This window comes from Pteropus alecto, unplaced genomic scaffold (genome assembly GCF_000325575.1).
Source record: "Pteropus alecto unplaced genomic scaffold, ASM32557v1 scaffold3, whole genome shotgun sequence".
NCBI classification, from domain to species: domain Eukaryota; kingdom Metazoa; phylum Chordata; class Mammalia; order Chiroptera; family Pteropodidae; genus Pteropus; species Pteropus alecto.
In genome coordinates, this window is record NW_006442484.1 from 40,007,648 (window position 1) to 40,018,908 (window position 11,261).

The following is an 11,261-nucleotide window of genomic DNA, read 5'->3' on the forward strand; positions in this document are numbered from 1 at the left end:
TAAGCCACCCAGTCTGTGATGTTTTTGTATCAGCCCAAACTAATTAAGATAATTTTATATATTTTTTTATATTCTCTATTTTGAAAAATACAAATGTCTCTTGAATCAAACAGTCCTTTCCACAGAACTACTTTCTCCATTTTTTTCGAAACAGCGTGATGGCCATTTGAGTCCTTCCTTGGTAAGAGTGTACCAGCTAAATTACTTGAGTTTTTCCCAGTGCCTTAATTCACTCATTGGGAAGGTAAAGCCATTTATTCCCAAACATAGTCATTTCTACCTAGCTGTTAAAGTGACAAAAGTACTGGCCAAAGATGAATAAATGGGTATTAAAAAAAAAATAAACAAAAAAACCCTTTTAATCCAATTCTTCCTACAGAATGAACGGGTTCTAATACCCTATTCCCTTAATTAGGGCACGATCCATGGAAGAAGTGTGATTTAGACCTTCTCAAACTCAAACATGCACACAGATCACGTGAACCTTGTAAAAAGGCAGGTTCTGATGCAGTAGGTCTGGGGTGGGGCTTGAAATTCTGCATGTCTAACAGGCTTCCAACTGATGTTGATGCTTCATGTCCAGATACCAGACTATGTGTGGCAAAGTAGTAGAAAGCAGGCAGCAAGGCACTAGGGTGGAGAGAATATGAAAGGACAGCCTGAGCGGGAGAGCAGGCCCAGAGGCACCACCTAGCTGAGTCTGACCTAAAGAAAGCAAAGTTGGAAATAAGGGAGACTGTAGCATTAATGTGGTTTGAATTTCACAAATATGGGTAAGGGTAAAAAATTCAAAGGGAGAAAAGAAAAACACAAGGTCAAAGTTGGAAGAACTCAAAGAACTCTGAAATCCATGCAGCACATTTGCTAGAACCATAATCAAGGACTATAACCCAGTGACTCCCTCGGTAATCCAATGAAATAAGACTCAGACATGTCGCCAAGTGCCAAACCAAGCAAAGGCACAGTATTTTCCCTGTGGCTTAAAGAGCTGGATCTGCTCATGCAATTCATCTGAAACATGTCACAAGTGAGATTTCACAAGAGTGGGGAAATCAACCTAAAATGGGGTAGCAAGTAAAAGGCCTTTCCATATGCTAAAACCGAAGTGGCAGCCACAGCAGCATCCCTCTGCCAGGAACAATGTGGGTGGAAGAGAAATGACAGAGGGACACCCACACACTGCCACTGTGTCAACCTAGCCAAATTTCCCAAACCAGGGCGTGACTGACACAGGCTTCTCTCATGTGGGACATACTAGGTTTGGTGGAAGATACAAAAAATATAGAGTATCCTACCCTGGAAATATGATGGCTTGGGAAGAAAAACACTGCCAAAAAAACAAAAACTGGAAAAACGAAAAAAAAAAAGTGTTTAAATAGTTATAAGAGATTTTCTATAACTATTATGTGGTATTTATCCCTCCCCATCAAAAAAAAAAAAATTGTTTTCCTATAAATAGTACTGAGGATAAGCAGGAACTGTGATCAACAGGGATGTGACCCAGCAGGAGCCACTTAAGAAGGGCTACAGCTAAGACACAGCTGGCTTCGAAGCTTGGCTGTACACTGACCAGTTTGATAACTTGGGCAAGTTATCCAGTATCTTTGAGCCTCAGTCTCTTTTCTGTAAAAGGAGCCTAAAAATGCCATCTACACAGGATTGTTGTGACATAAGCAAAATGAGATCTATAAAACTCCCTGCAGAATGCTTAACACAATACAAATGTTAAAAGTCAGTCTCTCAATGTCTCACTTCCCTCTCAGCCTGTGAGCATCTCCATATTGATCACTAACCTCAAATGTCCCAAGTTCCTGACTGAGCCTCAAAGGCTCAGAGACAGATCCTGGCAGCAGCACTCACCTTTTCCTACAGAAATGTCACAGCAGTGTGCCCTGCTGGCTCAGGGAGTGTCCTATAATGTGTAAACAAGTCATTGGGCCATAAATTTTTAGCTGTGTTCCTGAGTCTACATTGTCCCCATCCGTGTTTTCCTAGTTATCCCACCCTGTGTTTAACTTATACCACCTTGCCATACTCCATGAATCCCTTTTGTAATAAGGAATCTAAACATGTATTTATGCAAAGGGCTCAGAACAAAAAAATGAAATAAGACTCTGAAGATATAAGAACTAGAAAAAAGTTAAAACCTAATTTCTTTTGTCCTTTAAGACCACAAGATCCACACTGAAAAAAAAAAAGTTTAAATGAATTCTGAATTCAAAATATTAAACTATACTTAACAAATTAGCATATTTTCACAAGTTATGTAAATCCTAAGTAGATTCTTCTTTATCTGATATTGGTGGCAAAATATGCTTCTCAGCCTTAGTTAAGAAATCAAACCTACTCAAGCTCTAATATTATGTGCAATTAAATCTGAGGAGATGCTAGATCTACCTTTATTCTAAAGCAGAGGTTCTCTGCCTTGGCTGCACACTGAAACGGCATGGGGAGCTTTAAAAGGTACTAATGCCCAGATCCCAGCCCCAGGGATGCTGATGTAAATTGATTTAGGATATAGCCTGGGAATGAAAATTTTCAAAAGCTCTTGGATGATTCTAATGTGCAGCCAAATTTGAGAACCACTGCTTTAAAGCTAAGCACTAAGATGCATTATTCTTTCAATGAAATGCTGAGAGAAACATCTAGCCCCCAGGCACATTTCCACATTACAAATTAATCTAAAAAGGAAAAAACAGATATGATATACAAATACTATCAAATGAAATATGTATTACCAAATACAAGAGATAACCAAATACATCTTTAAAATGAATTCAACTCCCTCCAAACATTTAAATAGTTCCTTAAATTATATGGAGGTAACCATGTTAAATAAAAACCCTTTGCAGAAAGTCATTCTCCAGCTTGTACTTCCATAACATCAGCATCATTATAAAGGGTAAACTAATCCATATTCATAAATATCTCAATACTTTAAGTAGAATTTTTTTAAAAAAAGAAAGGGAAAAAAAAAAAAAAACCCCAGAGACTTCAATGATTTCAAATGTCAGCCAAGAAATGGAAGAAAAAAGATTGACAAAGCTCTTATAATAGCAGTACATTTTTCTGGACTGTCATTTTCAATCATAAAAAAAGTCATTTTGAGTTTTCTTAAATTATGAAAAATTATACATCACATATGCAGAAACCTCTTGCCTCTTTTAGACTAAGAGAAGCAATAGGGAAAAACCTACTCGAGAAAGAGTAAGTCCAATATTCGGACTGTACCACTTACAAATGAGTCAAGTAATGTCCCTTGCCATTTAGTTAAGGTTAATTTCAAGGGAGTTAAAGGTCTGGAAAATCCCTCGAAATCAGCAGGGATCACAATGGGTAAATATCTACTTGCTGACAGAACAGAATGTACATCCCAGGGCCTTGGTTATGTCACAAAATTGGGCACTCTACAAAAAAATGTCTAAAAAAAAGCTAAAGAATTTTGCTTAGAAGTATAGAAGTCACTGGTATAGGTATTTTTTTAAATATAAACAAGGAAGGAGAAGAAAGAAAAGAATAAAAAAGTGATGTTGAAGTAGTATAGGAAAACTCAATGGGAAGTAGCCGTTTTCTTTTAGAGTTGGCTACAAAAGATCTTCGGCAGACAGCCATGAAGATGCCTCATGGGTTCTGAAGGCTCTCAGACAGCCATCACGGAATCTGAACGAGACTCAGTCATCAACAACTGCTGTTTGATCATTTAATTGTCAATAATTAGGAATACTGGAAAAAATAAAGTTGAAGGCTTCATTGATAACAGAATCACGAAGAATTTTTCTCATCAGCCAATTGATGCTGCTGGAAACCGCCAGACCACCTTGTAGCACTGATGTGTTATTTGGCTTTATCACTAAAAGATGAGAATGTGAAGTAAAGGGTAAATTTGTGTGTGTGTGTGTGTGTGTGTGTGTGTGTGTGTGGTGCCCCATCCTATGTCTGGGTACAATCTGCAGTCTGGGGTTCTGCCAGGGAACAGCCTTCCTGCAAAAGTGGCAGAACCCCACCTAATACTCTCCCCTAAATGTCTTCCTGAATATTACAAAGTCCTTCTTTTTCAGCAGCAGCTTAATTAATTGTGGAAGTAACCAAACCAACATAAGAAAGAAGATAATCTAGGAAAGAACAAAATCATTTGCCTCAACCCAAGCAACAACATTTTCCAGAAGTCTACGAAGATAGCAAAAGTGAGGTATAAAAAAAAAAAAGAGATGTAACTAAACTTGTATTCGACATTGGAATGTTTTCCTTACTTTCTCCTACTCTAAAAATGAGTATGTGCTGGGTCTCTGTGTTACTGAGTTCATGTAAGTCCAGAAACATAGGTGTCCTTGCAATGTCAACTTTTTACTTTTTGGAAGAAAAAAAAATGAAATGTAAAACCTCTTAGCAAGCCACTTTTAACAAATGTATAAAAACACTTAAAAGTAAATTCAATTAGTATATTCAATTAACTTAATCAACTACATAACTTTTACATTTGATGTTCCAAAAACGAAAATTGTTTTCTCCAATCAAATCATACACATTCCTAAGCTAATGTAACTGTAGAGCTGTAAAAATAAATTAGTTTTACATATACAGTATTTATTCTTTGATGTCTTAAAAATGTATGTCTTCAAAATATCCCAAAATTTCCCACTTCTAATTCTGCCCTCAATTGGACTGCATTTGGATAAACACAAACATCAAATCATATGAAAATAATTACAAAGCTAAGTGGCAAGGCACAAATGACGGCACAAAATTCAATGGCTGAGAACCTGAAATGGCCAAAACTACCACATTCTGTGAAGTAGGCTTGACTTTTAATGCTATATCCTTCGGATAAAAGATTCTACAAGAAATGACCAAATGTAACTTGTTACCACATATGACGAAGAATGAGATGGGATATGAATAATTAATTTACTATTTAGAAAATCTTTAGTTCGAAAAGAAGGGAAAATAGTTTCACTGATACAATAAGGAAAACCCACAATATGGCTTCCAGTTTTTTAAGCTGACATCCTCAAAATGGCATAATTTTTTCTGCAATCAACAATATTTGTAAAAGTATTGACACAATTACTGCAGTAAAATAGCATAAAAAAGATTTTTAAAAAAATTTTAAACCTTAATTAAAAGGGGAAAAAATGATCTTCTGACTAGAGGAATGCTCAGAGGTCCCCAAATATTATAATTTAATTTTAAAAGGATGCGAGACGCTTGTGTCAGTAACGATTAGTGAATAATTATTTTCTCAAATTATCATTAGGCAAAGTAAATACCTAGAGCTACAGTCTCCAAAATAACCTATATATCATAGCTAATTCGTTCCTCTAAAAAGAAGAAAGGAAAGTAGAAAGAAAGGAAGGGAGGGAGGGAGTGGGGGAGAAGGAGGGAAAGGGAGTAGGGAAGGAACAGAAGATCAAGAGAAATGAAAAATAATAAAATAACACTATAGCAGAAAGTAAAATAAGGGCAATGGCTTTGTTCTGAGTAAAGAAAGCTCTTCATTTATTCACAAATACTGTCAGTAAGATGAATAAAATATCTTTATAAAAATGATATAGAAGGGCATATACCAGAATTTTTCTAGTTCAAGACTGAGAAACTCTTTCATAGGAGAAACAGATGGCACACTCCGTACTCAAATCTATGAATTCATAGTGAATTTTGTTATACCACAGTACTGAAGTCACTTGACTCCATCCTAAATTATAAAACATAATTTGCTAGTAATTAGTGTTTTTAAAAGCTCCAGTCACTTTAAAGTGATTTGGTTGAAAGAATTAATATTTAAATACACAGTCATAGAACACTGTTGATGAAAATAAGTTTTTACCATGAAGTAGATTCCTTATTGAATGAACAAGGAGACTGAGGACCAGAGGTGAAACTGACTCGTGTAAAGCTCATGATCCCTGCGAAGAACACAGGCCCTCTGACCCAGGGAGCAACTTCCCCTCTAGTACAAGTTTCAGCATTCATTACTTCTGTGCAGCTGCTGTTTTTTGAAACGACTTTGCTCACATTTGTCACCCATCCCAAACTAAAATATTATAATGATAATTACATATTATTTCATGATCACTTAATAGACTTTTTTTTTCCTTTTCATTTACTTTTTAAAGAAACAAGTACTCTGCCTGGCTCCAAGGCTTTCCTTACACATATAGTTTGCCTGCTCCTAAGAATGAAACTGTAAGTTTTGATGGTCTTGATATATGTGAAAGAATAATAAAAATGCTATTCAGTTTTCTATGACTAGGAACCAAAGATAAACTAAAAGTATAGAACTCAAGTCTAGAGAAAAAAATTAAGAAGGATATGGTTAAAGTCTAACAAACCATAAATAAGGTCAAGTACGATGATGAACCAAAATGTTCATCGATACCTGGGTAAAAATAAAGGAGAGTATCACAAAAGTTGGAAAGGCAGGTTTTAGGATAAATAAAAGGAAGGACTATTCATATTATGGAATTCATTGTACCTGGTGATAGAGACTGAAAAGACAGATGACTTCAGAAAAAGCAGATTAATTTCTCACTCATGTAACAAATTTTAAGGGAAGCCAAGTGAGCCCTGGGGTCACATCCCTAACCTTTGAGGTTGACCACAAACAAGAGAAGCAGCTTTTTCAAGAAACCTCAAGGCCGTCTTCACACAGAACATACGAGTCTGCATGACAGCAGGTCAGACCCATTTAGCAAGTCTTAAATTCCTACTGGAAAGCGAGAACTCCTTCAATGGAATAGACATTAGAGAATCTATCAATCTCCTAAACCATTTCCAGGAAAATAAAGAGAAAAGGTGAAGAAATATCTCCCTAGCTCAAAAAAATCTCACTAACTCAATATAAAAATGGACAGACTCATTTTCTGGTCCAAGGGCTCCCCAAGGAACGGGAACCCTCTTTGTTGTCCCATCACCTAGCTCAGTGCCTACTATCTAGTAGGGTTTAATAATTATGGAATTAATAAGTTCTGCTCTAAAACTAGAAATATCTCTCAGAGTGCATTAAGTTAATTATAATTAGTTGTTTACACCATTGTAGGGTTAAAATATATAGAGTTAACAACAAATGTGAGATTAATAAATCTCAGAAATTACCCAAGCATCTAGGTTGGCCTGGTCAGGAATGCAGACCAGACCAGTAACACCCCTTTTGCTCCCAGAAATTAATCACCAAGATCATACCTAGAGATATTAGAACACAGTTAAAGGCCAAAATGCAAAATATATATGAAAATTTAAAAGAATACATAGAAAAATAATTAGATTAACTAAATGCTTTTCATGTGATGCCAAAGAAAACATTTATTCTCAGGTGTTTTAACTGCTGTTAAATAAAATGAATTTTTAGTGAGCATATACCTTTGTCCTCCAATAGATATACCCCAAACTAGTACTTTTTACGGGTCTAAGCATAATGTAAAAACTTGTTAAGTATTTACCAAATAAGTTAATGTATATTAGATCTGAAACCAAACTATCTTTGAGGAATTACAGAACTCATATCAATAGTATAAATTTCATTTAAATTACCAATTATTTAACACCAATAATCTCATCTATCATTTCTTCCCTTCATTCTCAGAGAATCTGGCACTGTAATGTTCACTTTGCTTCAGAAATCATAAAATCATTCGAATCCTTCTTCATTCAAACCTGGAACAAATTCCACAGCCACAGGAAAATCTATTAATAGTCTCTCCCCTATAAAGAAGCAAAGTCCAGGGCCAGCTGTCCAAAACTGTTCTGTACCATCACATCCCACCTCTCTGTGTAAATCTCACCCTGCCATGGGAGTCAAGAGAGCTGGGGTAGGGACAAAGCTAAAAGTAGGGGGTGGGAGGTGATACGGTTTCAGCAGGGGAGGCAGATATTCCAATAGCCAACAAATAGTTGATAATTGTGACTTCTATGACATAACACTCTCACAAGATAAGAATTCCAGTGAACATTGTTTCTTATAAGAACAATGGTTTCCAGTTAACACATGGCACAGAGTATAAAATGATGCAGAGCACTGACCTGTATAAAATACACATACACATGGAATTAAAGGATTATTAGGATACCGGATGTCCAAACACTGCCAAAATGTGAACCCACAGAGATAATAAAAGTGCGAGCAACAGCAGTATTAGAAATTGAAAAGATCCCAGCAACTTTACTTCACACAATCTCATGTGTCAACAGCTAGGCAACATTAGACAACCTATACCGCAAATTCTCTTCCTTTTTGTTTGAAAAGGACCTGGGACTAATACATCCTAAAGAACCACAGGCATTCCCCTCCATTTCTAGAAATATCAAGACATCAAAAGGTCGAAGGTAAGATCAAAGCACTAAAACAACATATATTTTTAAAGGAAAAATAGATAATTATGCACATAAACTATATTAATACGACATGGGCATTAAGGGGGGAAAAAGAATGAAAGAGATAAATAACTGCTAATAAGCAAACTCATAAATCCTAAGACTTCTGAATAATGGAGCCAAGCACAAAGCCATAAAAGCACCAGTCCTTACATTGACAGCTCTACCTAAATTATGAGTACCTCCAAATTACACTGATAGGCTTCTTGTTCCCATGGAAACAGAAGAATGGGCCGGGAAGGACTCTCTCCCTCTGACCTCCACTTGGCCCCTTATACAGCTATCATCACTTACAGCCCAGTGCTGATAAAAGCCAGCAGAGGGAAAACATGGAGGTTTGGGATAATTGTGAGGGCTTGGTAGAGACCAGGGACCACAGCATTGGTCCAGAACTGTCAGACACAGTGCAAACAAGCCTTGTACATATTCTGTGTAGTATTCTGCTGGTGGCAAAACAATGTCTATGACACCTCCAACAGAGCTCCGCAATCAAATACATGGGAGCAAAGTCTTCAGTGATATTTCCAACCAGCACATAAGTTTAAATGATACTCCAAGTTTTTTAAAAAGTTAATGTATACTTAGTATAGCCACATAATCTGAGAACTAAAGGATCTTAGAGATCGTCCAATTCAACTCTCTTTTTAAATAGGGCAGAGCTGTTAGGTAACTTGACTAAAGTTAAAAGACAAGTTAGTGGCAGAAGCAGGACCTGACTCTTCCCACAAGCTGTTCAACACTTTTTCCACTCAGAGAAAGTGACCTTGAAAACTGGTCAGATGAGAAAGGCACAATTATTGGTCATGGCGACAGCAAGCAACAGAAGTACGCAGTAAATAGTTTCAGTAAGAGCAAAGCACAGCTGAAATTCTGATGAAGGTAAAAGACTTAAATGTATGCGATTTTTTTTTAAATTAACATTAAATTGTGGAAGCCCATGTTTAATCGGAGTTTTAGCTGGCAATCTGTTGCTTCAATCTCAGTGAAATCAATGCCTTGTGTAGTCTAATTTAAAATGTAAGGCCAAACAGATCTGGAAAAGTACAGCTTTATCTTTGTGCTTAATTTATACTATAGTGTGTTGTAATTAAGCCTGAAATAAAAGCTATATTCTGAGTAAAGACAAAAAGCTCTTGTTAAAACATCCCATTCCCAATGTAGAACATAACAAAGCCTTCTTCATTTGGAGCCAACTGTCACTATACTTTGTTGCTTGTATGGAGCTATTGGACTGATATTTGTACTGGGGTTAGCTTTGGGATAACCAATCAGTTAACTCCTCCACTGTGGTCTTCTGTTATCCTCAGATAAATGGCCAAAAGGAAAAAAAGAAAACTGGCAGGCAGAACGACAACTATATTTATGAGATTAAACTCTCAAACCCTTCACAGTTTGCTGGGCAACTAATAACCATTTGCCAAGCTGTTCATTTAATAATGAGTCAGTTAAGCCAAAAGCAAATGTTCCTTCAACCCACCAATGCTACTAGAGTTATATCCACACTGACAAGCTCCAATTATTTATGTGATGCATTTCATTTACAGCAAGAAGTACAAGTAGCTGTGTATAAAAAACAAAAACTCCTCTTTCTAGCCAAATGCAAGCTACCCTGCAGTATTGTGAATGACTGGAATTTGTAAGTGATTTTATCATTTATGAAAGCCGAAATGACCAACGAATTATTTGGGGAGCAATTCCTATTGGTGTCATTATTCTAGACCAGAGACCAGAAGCTCCCCATCCAATCCTTCACTCACTATCACGTAACCTTAGGTCATCTGAGTCTGTTTCCCTTGTTTTCTAAAATAGTGTGTCAATACTGAGATCATCTCCAACTGGGAATTATGAGAAAAATACTGTTTGTCAAAAGAGGTAAGTTGTATAGTACACAACACAATGATAATGTACAGCATAATTAATTAATCAGGGGAGGAAAAAGTGGTATGGACTGTGTTCCAAGAAATGTATGTGTCAAAAAACAGGAGATAAAACCAAGTTGTCTTAGCTCTCTCTTCTGCTTCTCCCATTCATCTCCATATACCTATACCTGTAAATTAAGAAAACAACCAGCAGGTATCCCCTTCGCTTTTACTTACTAATAGTTCATCCATACTGGTCTGGCATTTCTCCAAGTTGATCCGCTTTATGGCCACACGTTCTTGCCTGGGTTTGCACAGGGCAGCCTGAACCACAGCAGTAGCTCCGCTGCCTGAAATGAAGTAGAAACAACATCAGCTATCAAATGGCACACTTTCTGGTTATCACGCATGACCTCCTTCATAAATATCTGTTTGTTTGTTTGTTTGTTTGTTTTTAAAAAAAGGTCTTCTACTCAAGGTATTCAAAACGTTATTACCATTTGACATCTTTTTAAAAAGATTTCTTAAAGTCTGAAAATAACTATCTGGAAGAGAAAAAAAGAAAAACTTGACTTTTCTACAGGATACAAAGACAGTCTCTGTGCTCCGGAGGCTCACAATCCAGGAAGGTGACCCCTATCAAAAGAGCTCACTGCGATATGGCGTGTTTACTGTCCCACAGAACAAGGGCTGAGAGAGTGCCGGGTCTGAGGATATGGGGACAAGGGACATGGGCATCCAAATACAACCCTGCATAGAACCCATTACCATCCACAGGTCCTGATATTTTCTAACGTCAGTGCTTTTAAAATATCTCAGGCTCTTCTTCCACTTCAGTGTAAACCACTCCAGCCTGAGCTACTTCAGGGATTCCATGAGATGCTGTAACAACTTATCTGTTCTGAGAACTCTTTGAGCTTACTTCTGAGCTTGCTCTACAAATTAGAAAAACAGATCAACCTGAGTATTCTCATGTTGAAAGCACAACTTTCAAGGATGCCAAGCAAAATGATGCAAACGTGTAATTACAAAAGC

The 11,261-nt window shown here is 36.8% G+C and overlaps 1 protein-coding gene across 1 annotated transcript in view; it reads right to left on the bottom strand.

The window, feature by feature from the left end:
• STK39 (serine/threonine kinase 39) overlaps positions 1-10,591 on the bottom strand; it is a 214,535-nt gene extending 203,944 nt beyond the window's left edge. The window contains exon 1 of the mRNA XM_025039466.1: positions 10,464-10,591. Coding sequence (XP_024895234.1) covers positions 10,464-10,478 — 15 coding nt within the window. The 5' untranslated portion in view covers positions 10,479-10,591. The remainder of the gene's footprint in view (positions 1-10,463) is intronic.
• Between the last annotated feature and the right edge of the window lie 670 nt (positions 10,592-11,261).